Source organism: Clupea harengus, chromosome 19 (genome assembly GCF_900700415.2).
Source record: "Clupea harengus chromosome 19, Ch_v2.0.2, whole genome shotgun sequence".
NCBI classification, from domain to species: domain Eukaryota; kingdom Metazoa; phylum Chordata; class Actinopteri; order Clupeiformes; family Clupeidae; genus Clupea; species Clupea harengus.
In genome coordinates this window covers 14,106,919-14,126,702 of record NC_045170.1, presented here as the reverse complement: position 1 = coordinate 14,126,702, position 19,784 = coordinate 14,106,919, and the positions used below count along the sequence as shown (strand labels likewise).

General features: G+C 40.9%; 1 protein-coding gene across 1 annotated transcript; it reads left to right on the top strand.

Moving 5' to 3' along the window:
• Positions 1-10,093: 10,093 nt before the first annotated feature.
• Positions 10,094-19,099, top strand: mc5ra (melanocortin 5a receptor). Its single transcript, XM_012818214.2, has 2 exons — positions 10,094-10,706; positions 17,005-19,099. The coding sequence occupies exon 2, from the start codon at positions 17,129-17,131 to the stop codon at positions 18,203-18,205; it is 1,077 nt and encodes a 358-aa protein (XP_012673668.2). The 5' UTR covers positions 10,094-10,706; positions 17,005-17,128; the 3' UTR covers positions 18,206-19,099.
• The last annotated feature ends 685 nt before the right edge of the window (positions 19,100-19,784 follow it).

Genomic DNA, 19,784 nt, shown 5'->3' with positions numbered 1-19,784 from the left:
CTATCGAGCTGTTTGTTCTCTTGAGCTAAATGTTTCTTTTCATGCTTGATTGTTTTTGATAAATATGAAACAAGCTGTAATGTCCCTCATTACTTTGCGGCAATAACAGTACTGATGAAGTTTTCTTGAGGAAAATTGAAGTGGCAACTTTATTTTTTAATTGGAAACCCACAAAACAAACATTTGCTCAGGGACTAGTCTACCTTTCCGTCTGGCTGCCCACACAGTAACATATAGTGCATCAGGAGCCAGTTGTCAACTCACCTGCTGCCAGCTCAGGTCTGCAGTTGAAGCCACAGTTGGATTGCCCACAGAAGAACACATACCATTGTATCCATGGTCTCTTTCACCAAAGGGCAACATTGAGCCTCTGAACTCTGACCTCTTATCTAATGCTGTCGCCCACAGGAGTACATGTTCACGTCTGCACATAACCTATGCGTCTCATCTTTGCGAAATTCTTCTGGAAATGGCAATCCAGACTCATTTGGTGTTATTTTGTGTTACATCCCAAGAAGGTGTTCTGTCTGTGTCTGTGGGTGTGTGTGTCTCTCTCTCTCTGTGCGTGTATCTCTGTGTGTGTGTGTGTGTGTGTGTGTGTGTGTCTGTGTGTCTCTCTCTCTCTCTCTCTCTCTCTCTCTGTGTGTGGCATGCAGCAGTTAGTGTGCTAGTGTTTATTAGCCCATGGCTTTGTTTTTCTTTTATTTAACAGCTCTTTAGCGTTTGTTTGCTTTTTTTCAAGGCCTCTCCCAGTCTTTGCCACAGACAACATGTGAGCCACATTCGTTAGAATAGGATCATCCCTAGAGACACCTGAAACTGGGGTGGGAATGTGACTCACATGAATACAGTTTCCTGGATTGATTTCTCGGATAAGGATAAAACCTTTTCTATCAATACACAGTGTCGACACAATACCACGCTAACCATGCCAAATGTGTTTTTCTAGGATCACACACAGAAACACCCTGGCACAGAGGCAGAGTTCTGCAGCCTCTGATAGAAGAATACAAACATTTGCACAGATCAGTCCAGTATGCCCTGCATAGAGGTGATTGAGAGTTCATTTTTAGGTGGATCTGTGTGCCAGTTCCAGTTAAGCAGAAAAAGAAAAGCCACAGTACAGAGTTTATGCCTTGAACTTGCTGAACTTGTCCCTACCGTCGCCAGTGTCATGGTCTATCGCCTGACTGTCATGCGGTAGAGAGTGAATGGAACAGTATGTTCTTTGACGTTTTTTTTGTAACACTCAATAAACACACAAACCTGTAAACAGTGGAGGTTGTATGTGTGGGTAATCCTGCATCCAGCTGAAATCCTTCAGTGCTACACAAAGGGTTGATATTAAGTGTAATATACATCCAGCTTTTCAAAGAGGAATTGGCATGAACTATCCCTTTTGCTATGCAAACACGATGATTCGTCAAAGTGGACTCTTGCGGGTGACTTGAGATGTTTCTCCAGATTGACTCCAGTATAAGAGTTTATTTTTAGTGTCAAGCACATTTTATGCAAGTGAAACTAATCCTGAGAATTCTGCATAAACAGCACTCTTAAGGAATAAAAGGACTCTTCAACCAATTTCTTTCAAATTTCAGAAAACAGTTCATGCTTCAGTTCAAGCCTTAATTAAAAATATTGAAGTTACAAGACAGGATCTCTCAATATAAATGCACCACTGAGACACAAAGTCACAGTCCTGAGATATAAACAATATGTAAATTCACAGTTGCAGCCCATTTCCATATTTCTGATTTAATTATATTGTGGAAAGAGACTTCCATGCGTCAGTCCTGCCTGTGATTTGGCAGAGAGAGGGAGAACTTGTGAAAGCCACAGGCAGTACACACGGAGGTCAACGCTAGATCTCCTATGCTGATACGGACGCTTAGAAGAAAGGAAATGGCAGAATGTAAGTCTTCTCCATTCACTACTTATCCAAACTTATCAAATTAAAAAAAGTCTCAACCGACATATAAACACAGCTATTAAAATGTGCAGATTGCTGAAGGTGGGGGAGGGGAAATGTGAGTGAAGGTGTTTGTTGAACATGTCTTTAATTAAGCATTAATTAGGCCCATGTAAAAAGAGCTCCGGAAACACTTGATCTGCCTTTGATTTCAGGTTGTTTCTCTTGCCTGGCCGTCTTTTAATCACTATGTGCGAAATATTTGTTCGTGTTCTGTTCACATCAAAGAAGAATTCAGGTTTTGTAAAAGCTCATTACATTAATTAGAAAATTGTTGAAAAGTGTTTACTCATTGGCTTTGTCTCCTTTCTATTGGCTTTTGCCTCCTGTCTCCTTTGTCTTTTCTTCGCCATAAGGCAAACAAGTCCATGCCATGCTGGACTCCATGATAGCAAGCTGGTTCTTGATATTTCACCTTACATTTTCTGTTGTTAAGCACCCCCTCCCAATAACTAATTGCATATTATTTGTGTGACCATTCATATGGATATTGGAAATTTACACTGCAAAATATCAGACCAGCTATTGTGCCTGTGTTACAGTTAGCCATGTAATATATTCTTGACCTGTCAATTTAACATATCTTTTTTAATCACTTAGCTAGTATGGCATTCAATATTCAGCCTTGACAGATATAATCCTTTGCAATCCTATCCTATCCTATCCTCTTGTAAGTTTCACACTGAGAAACAAAGACGTCAGATCCAAAGGTTCAGTGAGGACAGTAAAGTTTCATTAGCCTACATCAAAAAGGCGACGGATAAGAGGATTTACAAGACACTGCGACACAGCAGGCAGCATCATACACAAAATTAGAGTTAGCGACAGACACCGGAAAAGCTACCCCGACTGGCTAAAAGGACAACTTAAGTATTGTATCATAACATTTCTGAAAAATACTTGCGTTACGAGCTGGGTATTGGATTTTGCTAGCTTTAGTATTATGATGTTGCACAAATTGCAACTGGAATCTATCTCAATGTATACCAATCTCACACAGGTAAGCTTTAGGCCAATGAGCATGTTTGTTGATCAATAATCTATCCAAAATAAATTACATTTTTCAAGCCTATAGAGCGGGCGCTACATAGGCAGACGCTGCTAAAGTTCTGTCATTGCTATGTGATAGAATTCACTGGTGAAACATTGCTATTTTACTAGCAGTGTCCTGTACTGTCCAATATTTTTTCTTTTAATTTTGAGATATTTCTATAAAATCACTGAAGACCTCATCATTGGTAGACCTCTCTGTAAAGAGCATAAATTTGGCTGCTCCACATCCAATTCCAAAACAATTTCTCAGGCAGCTGTGATTGGACCTTCCCACTGAGCTGCATTTTAGATCCCACACAAAGGTGGGGTCAGGAGCAGAGATATGGAAAATCCAGCAAAAACTACACCTGGATACGTCATGTTGCCTTTGTTCTGTGTATTGCAATGCACTTTAAGTTGGGTTTGAGTTTGAGTTGAGATGCAGCACAGAAGAATAGGATTTGATGAGCAGCTCACCACATCTAGTGATGGTGTGGTAAATCGAGTTTTACACTGAACTCTTTCATCTTAGTCCAAGACTAAAGATGTGTTTACCCTGGAGGTACTGGCTATGCTACTTTTCTCAAGTGTGATAGCTTTGGCATTAGCCATTAAACAGCCATGTGTAGAATCTCAGCATACACTTTATACACACACACACACATATATATATATACAGTATACTGTATATATGTTTTTTGTCAGGGCTAAGTTTGAGCCAAACTTTAGACAAAGCATGAGCATAACCGAATTTGAAGAGAGCATGGGCAAGTTAAAGAACCTCTGTATTTAGGCAGCCCTCTTCTGACCTTGGTTAAAAGAGCAACACCTTAACAGTGTCAGTACAATGGTGTTTTTTTCATCCACCAATTTGCATGCAATTATTCCTGCCGTATAATTTATCCATCTTTACAATTAGCTCCTATACAAGCTACTCAGTGTATGAATAAGCTTTAATCATAGTCATCATCTACGTACAGGCACCAACTGTTCTGAGCTCTGTTTCCAAGTGGGTATTGTGTTAGCTCTAGCATATTAACGGATTCATATTATGAAATAATGACCATGTGTGCACAAATCCCCTGATAAGGTGCCTTTTAGTTTTGTTGTGTATTGATCTGTTCATGTTGCGTTTATATGCTATTTTGCCACACAGACCTCGCCATCACAGAAGTTATTGACTGGCTCTGTTTGTTCCTTCAGTTTCTATTGCCTTGAGATCACTCCTTTACATTAGAGTTGCATAACTAGAGATCCTCTCGCTCTCATCTCGACATATAGCAGATTGCATAAACCAGTGCATTAGGGATATAATCCTACTTCAAAACCCAGCCCTGCCAGGGAATGGGGGTGGGGGGGGGGGGGGGGCACCCCCGGGGGTGTCAGTACCCAGCTGTGTAACATCAACAACTAACCTTGAGTCTGACACTGCATCTGAGTGTCTCTAGCGCTTGCTCTCGAGGGAATCGCCATGAGGTTCTCACATCACTTCACAGACATGTAACATAGTCTAGTTTCATGCTTGCCCCCCGATTCAAAAATGGCTTTTTCTATAAGGTGGGTTTGAAACCATGTCTGTATGCAGACTGCTGAGTCTACCAAGGCCAGGTGGCTTCAGCTGTGACTATGCTGTTCTCCATCACGGAAAACAGACATGGCGACAGACAAAAGACGTCCATGGAATCTGTTGCGGCATGTACAATGGGACTGCTCATTTTAGATTGGATTCTTTCCTACTGCATTACAGTTGCTGTATGTAAAATACAGCTTGCTCTACTCTAGGTGTGGCTATTGCTGGTTTCAGTAAATTAATATTGTAATGTGATAGAATGTATTGTAATTCATTGCTAAACCAAACCACATCACAAATAACTTATTTTTGTCCATGGCTATTTGTTCATTTTCTTTTGAATGCTCCAGGCTCTTTGAGTGAGGTTCTTTGTCTTGCTGTTCGTCAGAAGAAATGTTTAATTATCAGCTGGTAATCTTCTTGCCTATCATGGTTTGGGATCAAATGAAGAACCAATTATGAACAGCATAGTTATCTTTTAATCATTCTCTGAGCACGTGGGAGCAAGCCATAACCTGGGCTGGACAGCTGCTGAGGTGTCCTTTCATCGTGTCGGTTCCCCCCATAGTTCACGCGCAAAATTATACATGTGAAACTGTTTTCAAGAGAAATGCAATTAAAAAATCGAACCCCCCGTGACCTCATCAAAGCGCTCACACAGAACACGGGCTTTATTAGAAATCGCATAAATAACTAATTTTGTTCTCTTTTTTCCCTGTAATGCATTACATCTTTTGCATAAGCCTCTTAAAACATTTCCAGGGAGGCACATTGAAGTATCTGTGTTAGTCATCTCGGTTTGCTGTCTTGAGCTTCTTGTTCTCTGAACTGGTGATGAGGGGAAAGTTCTGCCCTGAGACATCTCCAGGGAGTCCAACAGAGTGCTATTGTTTGTCGGCGTCTCTGGCGTCAATTCTAATAACTTCATTACCACAGGTGTCAGAGCACGCTCCACACTCTATTACACAACTTAGATTTGATAAAGAACTCAACAACAGGAAGCTCATTGTCAGTTGAATAGATGCAGACTTGACGTGGGGTGTGTGTGTGTGTCTGTATGTGTGTCTGTGATGTGTGTTCTTGTGCGCATAAGCATGCCAGTGTATGTATGTTTGTCGAGTAAATGTATGTTTGTTTGCATTTGTGTGTCTGTGTGTACCAATGCATATGTTAACATTTGTGTGTGGATGCATATGTCTGTTTATGAGGTTATGTGCAATTCTTTTTTTTTCATTTTGAAATGCAGTTGGGGGACAAAGGAGAACATTGTGTGTGGGTTTAAACACCAGCAGTGTCTTCAGAAGCATCAGAGGTGCCTGTGATCTGTACAGGCAACCAATCATTTAGCCTGAGCTGTGGGTTTAAGCCACTGGCGTCTTGGTTTAACCCAAAGTGAAGTAAGTGCAGCCAGACGACAAAGATGGCTGTAAAGCAACAAAATAAAGGGATTCGGAAAATGGTGGTGGCAGGTGAATGTTTTGTTGGTGTTCTGCTTAATTAATACTCAGTCAGTAATTTAACTGCTTAGACCTAATGTGGACATTGGAAGTCTGGAAAGTAGTCTAATTGGCAATCAGTTATCAGTCATGACTAAGTGACAGTAACATTCATTTGTGCATTGCTGCATGCAATGAGCCTTAACAAATGGCAAATACCTGGATTCTAGTTGTTGAAATTGGCATCCATTTATCTGGCCCTTCAGGTTTGTGATTATGTCATCATTCCCATTCATTGAGGTACAGAAGTTCAGTCCCTTGGACTGGTCTTGGGTATCTTTATATCTGGACCCAACCACCAACAAACAGGAAATTATAAAAAATACTTTGATGAGAGTGCATGGTCTGTTTACTGGGCTATATTCTAAGACGGTGAACACAGGTAGATCTTCTGAGTCTGAATTCTGAACAGCATGACAGTGCAGACCAAGGGAAGACAAACAAATAATAATCTAGCTCTGGTGTGTTTGACCTATAAGTAAAGAAAACAAAAAAATGAACTGGGTTATTCCCCGAAGAGAAATACTTTTTTTCTGATTGGCCGGCCTGTTGTCCATTAATTCCCTGCAATGGGACACCTATTAAGTAGATCTGGTGAAAAGGTTAAATCACTGATCTGTATGAATGCTCTGGAAACTTTGGATAATTTGAACTCAACTGTAACCAAGCAAATGACCAAACCTTATCCCTTTCTGTGACAAAACAAAGTAGCACTACGAACTAAACAGGTTGCCTTCTTTTTAAACAAAACCAATTGTTTCCTTTATGGGCTATACTGTACATTCACGCCTTCATGTTCGTATAACGGCTCACCTCGGCAGCAGTTATCCCTTTCTTAATATTATTACATTATAACCTTATATAATTTGTAGTCTATGATTTACATCATTATCACCCTTAGAGAAACTCACAATGCCAACTGGTGATGTGCACACATATTTAAAACAAGTCATTATTACTAAAATGTTACAGCTATGCATGTTGTTATTTGTTATTGTTATTATTGTTATCTGAATTGAAGAAATAATGGAACTCGGGGTCATGACCCTCTTCTACCAAAAGACCTAACATTTACATTCATTTCCAGTTACGTTTCTCTCCAGCATTGTTATGGTTTCTACAAACAGGCGATTGCATGTCGATAGCTCGGCCTACATAATTATGCAATTAATTTGAATTTGAACTTTTTGAGCCACGTAGATTCCATTCATTTCATCATCTACCATTATTTATTGTCTTTGAAGCTAGACCAATTACTGTGGAAATCCATTCATTCACTGCTATTTCAGGATTCTTAGCCTGTCAGCCATTGGGGGGACACTCTGGAGCAGTTTGGGCTACTGCTCTAACATCCTAAGAGAACAGAGAGACCCCACTTCTGTGAGACAGTTTTGTCACTCTTGGTTGTTATTGAGAGAGACTGCTGTAGAGACAACAAAATGGCTGGATATGAAGATATTGAATGAGTAGATGGCTTTTTTGCCTTTGGGAATGAGATACTTTCTTTACCCTAACTGCACAGATCTCAACAGTGGATGTACTGGAAACGATATTTCACTGCACTGTTGCTAGCCTTTTGTCAGTGTAGTTTTATTAAAGGGTTTGTGAGTGAAAGAGAGGTACTTTGAGATCCTTAGAGCCTACGTGGAAAGACATGACAAAGCTAATACAATATCAGAACTTAAGCACCCAAATTGCCTCTCTGGTGAGATTCACGGTCCCTGAATTAATTTGTCTGATGATGAAAGGACTCTTTTAGTTTCAGCAAAGATAAAAATACCCTTTAAACACAAGTACACAACAAACAAACAAACTAGTGAAGGGCAGATCTTTAACATCTTTACTTTTTTTAAAACCAAATGAATTCTTCAGGTGTCTTCATGGGCACACAAATGATCAGCATGTGGTGCTTGCTGACTCTATCCATGTTGGCACATTAACCTGGAACGTCAGTAGAGTCTGACAACTACCAGACCACCAAAAGTCACCAGACTTTTTCATATTTTCATAAGTGAACTCACATGTGCTAATATGTCTTAATATCTTCATATTGCCCCACTATCTTCACATTATGGCTTCTAAATTATGGCTTATAAACACATACTGGACTCTATATCTGCCTTTTTCAGTCTTGGTTGACCAAAGCCCTCTCTGCTGTCCTGAAGGGGAAAAGTAATTCAACCAAGTTGTGTTAACAGAGATATGCTTCACAGCAGAGCACACAGTGAGTTCTTTCTTCATGTATACGAAACAGTCATGGGTTTGGCCCAACCTGATCTCATTCCAGTTTTCTGTGTGTACAATATCTTGCTCTTTTCACAGTGGGAGAAGCAAATGTTATCATGCTGTGTTAACTTGGAACAAGGTCACATCTTGCAGCACTCAACACTCTTCCATTTTTCTGCAGTGCAATTTCCACTGTGACTTGTCGTGAATAAGTGTGAATAGATAAAGAAAACTGACTCTATTAAGTGCCGACCATTTAAAACTTTCAGTCACCCACCACTATGTGTTGAATTGAGTGTCCAAAAGACATCACGCTGAATTACGGTTGTCAGAAAACATTCGGTTGTATATTATTAGAGAACTTTAGAGAGTCTTTATCCTGAACAGCCATTTTAAACCCTTAAGTGGTTACAGCCCACCTTGAGCTGAATTCTTTAGCTGGTACAATGTACCAACCTCGAGTGCATATCAAAGATTCAGATGTGGAAAGTTCTTGATATAGAGGAATTGTCACATGTTGTTTATTCACTGTCACATACAAGAAACAGACAGTCTCTCAATTTAATCTCACAGTGGCAAATCTAGTTAAGTCAAAGTAATTTAAACCATATAATTCAAGATGACTTGGAAGACAACAAGAAATGTAATTCTGAAGAGAGGTCCTTCCTAAGCGCATATGTATTTTTAACCGGAATTCTACCATAATCAATTTAGCAGGTATTTAAAGATTTATTGTCTGATAAATGGACATTGTCATGTCCAAAAGAGGCTTTGATATCCAGACCTCATAAAGAACATGATCTGGGATAGAATAATCTCAGTCTCTGTACAGGGTCTTGGCATTGCATTACTAGTTCTGTAGGACTAGTCTTCTAGATTTCTAGACTAGATTTCATAGCATTGGTTTTATGATGTCCCTTAAAAAACATTTCCACCCTTCAGCTATACTACATCTTGGCTTTTGCGTTGATTATAAGAATAATAGTAAAAATGAGATTATCTTATTGGTTCATGGTGGTTCATGGTTGAAAACAATGTTTAAGCGGGGATCTAAAATGTCATCTTAGCGTATCCATAACAGTGTATGACATGCTAACAATGCATTGTCATGCTTGACATAAGCCTTATAATGCATTGTCAATACTTCTTTATAAGAAACCGAAACAGTTGAGTATAACACACCTGTTCGTCCATCTACATGTCAACTTTGTACACAGATACAAGTGTGTCAGACCTCAAACAAAACATGGTGAAGCTGCTTTTAGCTATGAAGCTCTGCATATGTGGGACAAGCTAACAGAATATCTGAGACTGGCCCTATAAATAACAGTTGCTCCTGTGAAATAAAAGCTTGCATATTACAGGTGACTCGGAAACAGCCCTGGCCCTTATGGTGCCAGATCCGTTGCAGAGTCAGATGTTATCTGTATTTTTGCTAGTGCGTTTTTAAATAACTTGAAAATCTACTTTGACTTTTGTGTCTATGTTAGGTTTATGTTTCATCTTTTTATTGTGTACTACATCCAATGTCTTTAAATCTGGCTGTCCATTTCTTATTGTTTTCTTAAACGATATTTTTTCTCAATCAGTTTAGACATTGAGAAGCCAGTCTCAATAGCAGAATCCAGCCCCTCAATTACCTTAAGACAATTGTTAGTAAAACAAAGTGCCATTCATTTCGTAATGACACGGGATTATTTTGCATTGAGCCGTTTTTACAAAGCAACAGAAAAGACAGAAGCTAATAGAGTTCGGCGATGATGTGCAGATCGATACAAGACAAGCATATAACACCGCCATGCCAAGTCAAATTCTGTGCCCAATTCTCCTGGGAGAAAGTCTGATGGGAACAATACTTAAATTATTTTAGTTTTGGTTAGTCTCACCTATATGCAGGTTAGGCCACTGTAAATGTTGAATGAGACAAAGCGTGTGTATTTTCGCCAAGATGAATAACCCATCTACTCTGGCAAACCCTGGCAGGATTTGAGTTATTTGCTGGGTCACTCCCACTCTTGGGTATCTTTATTGCAAAAAGGATATTTTCTCCGGGCATATTTTGGGATGATTAAACTGTGGAAATGGCTATTTAACAACGCGAACAGTAAGATCAATTAAATACCGTGCACCAGGAACGCTTTCGCAAGCTGTCTGACTCCCTATAACCTAAATGTTTACTGGACTATGATGGTGTTGGTTTATCTATGCGTGTTTCATCGACTCCGAGATGCGGGAGGTGGAGTTTCCACGCGCACTCAGCTTATATACCACACATACGCAACGCAAGACCACAGAGCATAGAGGTTTCATACCCTTGGAAGTCGACATTTCTGACAGGATTTCTTGCTCAAGTTCTTCTGCTCAACAGGTGTCGGAATCGTTTAAATCGTCTGTCACGGAAAGAAGGGAAAAGGTGAGTGCTGACGTACACGTCTGTCTTTTAGGTGGCTGTGGGTTTTTGGGTACTGGATTGCCTACTTGATATACAATAATGATTTACATTGAATGCTACGGATTACAGAGACAGGCAATATCCTTTAACCTGGTGTAATCTAATCACATGGTATTAAAAAAAATCATGAATTGGGTAGAACCCTCATGTTAGAGAAGGTATTTTAATTCCGATTGGGCGCTGTCCACTCACCAGTTCTGAACTAAGAGAGGAGGTTGCCCTGATGTCGGTAAAGTTGTGAAACCCGATTACTGAGCTCAAAGCAGATATCTCGTTTAGTGGACTCCAAGGCAAAAACTCCTGGTTAGTTTGAAGAACGGCATTTGACCAAATTGCTTGCAAAAATGGGTCCTTAAAGATTGAAAATGATTCTATGTGTCTGAAAATAGCTACAAAAGCAGAGATGAAGTAATTATTGACGTTCCATAGAATTGTTTTTTTTTTGCATTCCACACGAATGACAAAAGAGTCCTGGGCAGCAAAGGGTATCTTTGCCAAAGTGAACACACTCCAAGCCTATTCTTCAGAATAGAAATGTACCATTCAACTGGAACAAGGTGGTCCTCCTTCAACGGGTTATGATAAAGTCAACCGTGTCCTGGAATGCCAAAAATGAAAACATGGATCCATAATTCCAATTTAAAGTGAAAGCAAAGAATGTCAGAACAACCCCTTGAAGCCCAATCCCTCTGGGCTCGTTAAAATAAGACTTGTTTTTTTTCCCAGTCTCAGTTTCAATCTCACTCTGTCTTTTCCTCTGTTTCTTTCTGTATGCGTGTGCATATTTGTCTATATATATATATATATAGCTCTCTCTCTCACACACACACACACACACACACACACACACACACACACACACACACACACACTTTAACCCCATTCCCCTGTCTGTGTGTTTGTGACATATTTCACATTTTCATCAAACCCCCTGCAATTAACTTTAAAAAAAAACAGCTGCTCTTCTCAAAGAGCTGAACTGTGTGTGGGTGGTCCTTAAGGCATGGTTCAAAATAAAGTCACTATTTACTAGAATGGTTCCATTTGGTCTATACATCTTGTTTCTTAGTTTCAAGGAGTTTTGTATTTGTGTGGACTAGGGATAGCAAATAAATGCAAATAAATGCCTGCAACAAAGGCTGAAGATGTACTGCCCCCACGGAAATATCGCAACCGAATTAGAATTGCACCACTACTGTGCAGTAGATCTATATGTACCTTGTATTGATTGAAAGGAATACTACATGCAGCAAAGCACTATTTATTGCCATTCCTCAGTGCATTTTAGAACAAGCAAATCCCTATCCCCAGGCCAGACAGACACACATGGTCCGCGTGATGCTGGATGAAGGGGATTCATAGATGAACTGTCTGCTGAGTGAGACTGCTTCTGCTGCGGCTGCATCTGATGCTGCTGCTGCTGCACTGGCGGTCTGGTCTGAGTCAGCCCTGTGCGGGGGTGTGAGTCAGAGCCAACCCTGCTATGTGGAGACTCGCCACCGCAGTGAAGTAGACAGGATTGTGCTGGAGCGTGACACACCGGTTGGGTCAAAGGAGATCATTTAATAGAAAATGAGAGAGACAGAGAGAGAGACCGAGAGTAAGAGAGAGAGAGCGAGAGAGACAGAGAGAAAGAGAGAGATGCTTTTGGAGACAGACCTATTATAAACTGAAAAGACAGGATTGAAAAAGAAAAAAAAGATATATGTAAAGGGAAATAGATGGAAAGAATATTTACATTTGGTATATGGTTAGTGATATAAGGGCACTCAGAGTGGAACACATGATGGTTGAAGGTGACCAGCCAAGCAGTGGCAGTCAGTAGTTCAGTTATTATAATTCCGCAGGGTGTATTTCCATGGGTCCTATAAGTAGCTTGAGTGCTGGGTGACATTACTGTTCTACGCTTTTCGATTACATATATTCACATGAGGGCTTTCAGAAACATGATGAAAGACCATCATGCTGTATGCTCTTCATAAAGGTGGTGGCGGTGGTCATGGTATGAATTAAATCCTCTTTGCAAGGTTGGATGTAAAAGCCAATCTTTTGCAAACCTGAACATCATGTCAAAGATAAATATAGCACTCAGTTGTTTTCATGGAAGGGTATCATTGACTGAAAACCGGTTGGACATATTGCATTTAACATTTTGAAAGGTAGAATGTGCCTCTTAATATGTCAGCTTTCACTTCCAATTTTCCTAAAATCACAATCCCTCATTAATTAACTTATTATTGGGCTGGCACATGAGTCTCACTGATAAAGCCTCTATCCGAATATTAAAGCTGCCAGACCAGTACACCTCGATGAAGGCTTTTTAGTCTTCAGCCTTTTAATGTTTCTGTAAGTAGTACATGCTTTGTATGTTTGCGAAACGTCTGTGCCCCTCAGAATGCCAAAAAACATTTAATTTTTCTCTCGCCTTTTTTATCTGTCAAAATGCACCTTGGGTTTCCTTATTACCAACCATAACTCCCACGGAAAACTGTACTCTGTAATTCTTTACTCTGAAATCCCTTTAGCAAATGTCACGACTTTCAAAGACTCTCTTTCTCTTTTGCTCGCCTTTAAAAGAATGAACAGTTGCTGAATATAACGTCTTGTCCTCCTCCTCAGCATAGCCTCTACTCACACTATATATCTCCATGCAATTGAACTGATGGGAAATGTCAGTAAAAATAACAGATGGCTGCATGGCCACTTTATGAAGTCCTCGAATTCACCATTTTCATACAAGATGAAGCTACCAAGCTACATATAATATAATTATAATTTAGACCTTTGTCAGGTTTTTAATGGCACACACGACACACTGGAACACACACGTGCATATATGGAGGCGACACAGGACACACACACACACACGCAGGTAAGCCTGAGGTTGCGGTGAATTTATTTTCTGCTTTTTCCCATCCTGGACTGTCCTTCCTCAAGGACCCCCCAGGAGCAGTGGGCGGCTTGTAGCGCCCGGGGACCAAGTGAAGTGAACTGTCCATCTTTGGTCAGGAATGGACATGTGTTCTGTTATTTTGCAAGGAGTTTTGTATTTGTGTGGACTAGGGATATATAGTTATATATATATCCCTAGTCCACACAAATACAAAACTCCTTGCAAAATAACAGAACACATGTCCATTCCTGACCAAAGATGGACAGTATATATAGTATAGTATAGTATAGTTATAATTGAAGGGATGGGGAGGGAGATCACTGAAGATGATGTTTAATTCTTTCAGTAGAAGCTGTGAGGTCACATGATTGTGAATAATAACTGTAATCACCCTCTTTAAGGCTCTGTAAATAAATGTCAGAGAAATACTTCAAATCAATATGGCAGCTTTTCGCACTTGCTCTAAAATGGCAGGATCTCAGACAAGAGATGTCATCTTGAGAAGGAAATTAAGATAACATACTGCAGATTGTGGAATTGTATTGGAGGTAAAACTTAAATTAATTTAGCGATGCTAATTCTGTGTTGACTGATCTGTTTCATTTTCCTAAATTTCTAAGAATTTTGCAATGATAATGTCCACTATGATATGACGGTTTCCTGATGTACACATCTGCACACACACACACACACACACACACACACACAAACACACACACATAAAAATTAGCACATTGGATGAATAATCACTCTTCTTAATCACGCAGACATTTACGTGTGCATACATGCACCCTCATACACACATAACATCAATTTTGCTCAAGCTATAGTATCAATTAATACCCAATCCCGTTTTGAGGTTGGTATTCCACTCAACATACCTATTCTAATCGGATCTCAATTCCCCCTCTCTTCAGAGTGCTACACTAACCAGAAAAGCAGAAATTAGCTCAGTAAACATAGCGGCTTGTCTCGAACACGTGATGTTTTCCCCTCCTCTGGCTCTTAGGCAGTTTTTGTCACACTGGATGCAAGACTATGGATCGCAGGCGATGTGCCATCCTCTGTGCGTGGCCCTCAGAGGTTGAATGATGATTTGTGTGTTGGACTCAAGATCTTTTGTTTTCCTCGAACACAAGCTCTTTGCCCCCCAACTGAGAGCCAGATCGTGACTGCCGCTCATGAGAAGGTATCATATTGGCCCCAGGCAGAGCCGGCTTCATCAGGGCAGATATTTGGCGTTGAGCTTGATGCACAAGTCTGCTGTAATGCGCCTTTAATTATGTTCGGGTGAACCAGATGCCCTTTCAGTGTCAGCGAGCACATTGGAGTTGTTGTGAAAAGGCTTGTTGTTTTGTCTGGTGTTTAAAAACGAGAGGAGAATATCAATACAGTATTCAGTGTGCGTAACCTGTCTGCCGCACATCTCAAAGAATAGTCTGGAGTCTTTGTCTGTGTGATCAAAATTCGTTTTTTTTATCACTGTTCAAAAAACGCAGGGCTCATTTAAAAGGCAATCAGAAAGCGACCCATCCCCATCCCCCCACCCGCACCTTGCCACAACTACTCGTGTCAATATTATTGGGAATATATTTATAGCAGCCTCTAAGGCGTCGAACCAGCTTGTCAATGAGGAGTTTGCATCACTTAAGAAGCTGACAGCGAAAGCAGGTTCCTTGTCATCCAAGAGAGGAGAGCTGCAGCGGTCGTGCACTGGAAATGCAGAGGGAGACTGTTTATGATGCTGTTCACTCACAGAGACACGCACTGGTGAGCCAGAGCAATCCTCCTTAGACTCAATGGCATATTGATGAGCAAAAAGTCTCTTTGGTTTTTGAAGAGCTGTTGTTGTCTCCATGGCATAGGATGTGTGGGGCTCTGGTTAGATACGGCTAACGCTCTGTGAAGTGGCCTTGTCTTTATGTGTTGATTACTGGAGTAAATGGACATAGCCAATAATGTCTTGAAGTTATCTGGCCTATAGAACTGATTCTCTTGCAGTTTCATATCAGTATACTCCCCAACTCTGATTGATAGGCGTACTAGACTATTGACATATTTGTATTCGTTTTTCCAATACCCAATGCTATTAATATAATTTTGTCTTTGGGCTTTTCAAACCTTTGTTGTCATAGAAAATGAAAATAACCAAATGAAAGGCCAGAGCTGCCACATAGATTGAGAGTAGGACTGAGAATTGTATATTGAATAGTCTGGACCCCAAACTCCTGTAGAAAAGCACTTCATTACATGTATTTTTTCATAAACTCACTTTGAGGATTTATAGGTTATTCTTAAACATAACACTTAAGTGAAGATGAAGAGGAAGTATAGGGGAGCTTTAAATAAATAAATAAATAAATTAAAATAAAATATTAAGTCATTTATTTTGCTGGCCATACATGCAACACATGGAAACTAAGAGGGGAGGTGCACAAAATAATGAATGCACCCATGGACCCAAAGGTTGGGTGGCATTACTTTTCCTGGCCTAATTATAAGCTATATTCTTGAAACCATTGACAGTGACATTTTGAAAAAAAGTAAAATAATGAATCAAAGTCAAGTAGTGAAGTCGCAGTGTTTTCGTAATGTAATTTGTTTAATTTGTGTTGGTATTTTGGACACGGTTTCCCCCCTTGTCCATTCTGTCATCCAAACTTGAGGAAGGCTCTCCGTGGGGCGAGGAAGAAGGGGCTCTGACTCAGAGGCCTTGTGCAGCTCATCGAAAAAAAGAGAGAAAAAAAAACATCCACGGGACAAAAGGTTACAAAACACTTTTTAAACATGTTCGGCAGCAGGGTTGATGTCCTTGTGCAAAAATTATTTCAGTCCAGAGGAGACTGATGGGGAACAAGAATTGACAATCAATCTGTGCCTTTCTTTCCCCATAGACTGGCCGAAATGCCCATTGTCAGGTCTGAATCATTATGCTTTGTTAGAGGTTATTGCAGTAGCCATCATTTTTTGATGAAGATGAAGCTTCTCTATGGGCATGCATTCTAAGGTCTGAGCAACCTTTAAAAAAAAACAAAAAGCTTCCAGACAGAAGTATAACTATATAAGTATAACGTTTGTGACTTTCTTCTTCTCTTCCTGAGATTAAGGCACCATGGTTAATCAGAAATAGCACTCTGGGGCTGACCAAGTGTCATTGGTCAGATATACAGTATAGTGAAATGAATGGTAACACAAACAAACACAATCAATTCAAAGCGTGTAACGGTGGTTAAATATCTTACTGTTCTTGTCATGATGAAATTATTTTTTTGATGAAATGTTAATGATTTAAAAAGGGCTTAATGTCGTAGCTAACTGTTGCAGTTGAGTCCAGTGACATAATTTTTTTTCATTTCCCCTTCTTAGTTTTCAGTTTTCCACAGAACCATGCTCTGCACACAACACCAGTGAGACCCAAACAGGGGACCCCAACGCTGAGTCTGCTTCTTCACCACCCCCCCTCCACCAACATCCGCACGGCTGATCAACGATGAACGCCTCAGAGACCACCACCCTCCCCGTTCCCCACTGGAGCTCCTGGCTGAACGCCAGCCCCGTGTACTCCCACCCCAACGTAACCTCCACGTCCCCCTCCATCACCAGGCCCAAGGCGTGTGAGCAACTCAACATCGCCACGGAGGTCTTCCTCACACTGGGCATCATCAGCCTCCTGGAGAACATCTTGGTCATCTGGGCCATCGTGAAGAACAAGAACCTCCACTCGCCCATGTACTTCTTCGTCTGTAGCCTGGCCGTGGCCGACATGCTGGTGAGTGTGTCCAACGCGTGGGAAACCATCGTTATCTACCTGCTGAACAACCGGAAGCTGGTGGTGGATGAATACTTCACCCAGCAGATGGACAACGTCTTAGACTCTTTGATCTGCATCTCGGTGGTGGCGTCCATGTGTAGCCTGCTGGCCATCGCCGTGGACCGCTACGTCACCATCTTCTACGCGCTGCGCTACCACAACATCATGACCGTCCGCCGAGCCTCGTTCATCATCGCCGGCATCTGGACCTTCTGCACGGGCTGCGGCATCGTCTTCATCATCTACTCGGACTCGACGTCCGTCATCGTCTGCCTGGTGTCCATGTTCTTCGCCATGCTGGTGCTCATGGCCTCGCTGTACAGCCATATGTTCATGCTGGCACGCTCGCACGTCAAGCGCATCGCCGCGCTGCCCGGCTACAACTCCATCCACCAGCGGGCGAGCATGAAGGGTGCCATCACGCTCACCATCCTGCTGGGCATCTTTGTGGTGTGCTGGGCGCCCTTCTTCCTGCACCTCATCCTCATGATCTCCTGCCCACGCAACATCTACTGCATCTGCTTCATGTCGCATTTCCACATGTACGTCATCCTCATCATGTGCAACTCCGTCATCGACCCGCTCATCTACGCCTTCCGCAGCCAGGAGATGCGCAAGACCTTCAAGGAGATCATCTGCTGCTACAGCCTGCGTAGCGTCTTCGAAAACGTCCTCACGCTACCCATGCCCGAACGGACCGCCAACAACCAGGTCAACGACACATCTCAGGCCACGAGGAACGCCAAAAGGTCATAAGCACGCACAAGGTGAGCCTGGATGAATTGTTTCACCTGATTAGCTACACCTGCAGTGCCATTTCACCATCAAAACAGGGATTTTTACTGCCAAAACAGGGATGGTTGGATGTACATATGGATGTTCACCGTCATATATGACAAGAAAACATAACATTCATTAAAAGGGTTTCATTTGAAGGATTCACCAGCTTTCATTTAAAGGCTTCCAAAAGACAAAAGATAATTCAGCCACATCATATGGACTCTGATCATCTCAGTATCAACTGTATACAAAAATAAATGTGGAGCCTGAAATTGAAAAGAACTCGCTGAAGGCATAAACTATAACAGTGCAATACTGAAAGCGCTACATGAAATCAGGACTACTCATGAATACTCGTGGCAAACTAGTTGTGAATAAATGTTGTACAATGTAAATGAAAATAATTATATATTATCGCATTGATATAACACTGACCTACTGTGAACTATCTTGAATTTTTTCATGCATATCCAAAGCACTATACATACCAAAGTGGTAGCCTGAGATTAAGGTTAATCAATAAATCATTGCACCTATGTCATTAACAGATACATGTCAGTGACTGAAGGCTGAGCCAACATTGCGGATCTTTTTGCATTTAGCTATCGAGGCAGAACTTTTGGCACTAGTTCCATAAATCAGCCAGAAGTACAAGTGTATCAGTCAGATAATTCAGAGAGTTTGGAGGGAAAAGGATCCTCTAAAAGAGGACCTCCCACAGGATCACACTGTCCAAATGGCCTCACCAGTGACTCACCAGTAAGGGCAGTTATCATTCACGTTTCATTAACTGTCTTTTGTCATCACATAACATGTGCATATGAGAGGTAGCTATTAAATAACAAGACTAATGCTGTAGTTTAAACGTAATGAAGAAAACCTGTTATACTCCTACGTTCTCATAATAACAGTCTCGTTATTTAATAGCCACACTTAGTGTACTCTCACAAGCACACAGAAACTCACTGAATTCCCATTACTGTTTGTTGGTATAAAACACTTTTGATCATATGCTAAATGAAGACAAGATAAAGGTTATAAGGACTGGACTAGCTTTGATGACAAAACTGCATTGATTTTTGAATGATCCCATAGTATAATATAAATATAATTGAAAACATTCAACATCACAAAGAGACTAGCAAAGTATCTACCTAATGAATGTAATCCAAAATGATAAACATGTCAACAACTTCTTAACGTTGAAGGAAGGTTTGTAAAGTCTTTGAAAACTTGATGAATACAAATGGTAAACCCAATACCTAAGAAAGGAATGAAATTACAGGCTGTCATTTTATTCTGGGTGAGTCATTACCTTTTAACAATGAACGGCAATTTAGGTGCTTTAAATGGCAAGGAGGGGTTCATTTAATTCATTCCATGGACTGGCAAGGGGTAGGGGAAGGAGGGGGAGGGGGGTCAAGCTCACAAAATAGTTTTTAGAGAGAACAGTGATGGCTTAAAGAAACAGTGCGTTACAGACCGTAGCCTCATCCAGAGGAAAAAGGGTTGCTCTGATTTCTTTTGCATGTAGACTTCAAATGCATCTGCTCTG

Coding starts and splice junctions, on each gene's coding strand:
- mc5ra (XM_012818214.2), top strand. CDS start 17,129: ATGAACGCCTCAGAGACCACCACCCTCCCCGTTCCCCACTGGAGCTCC.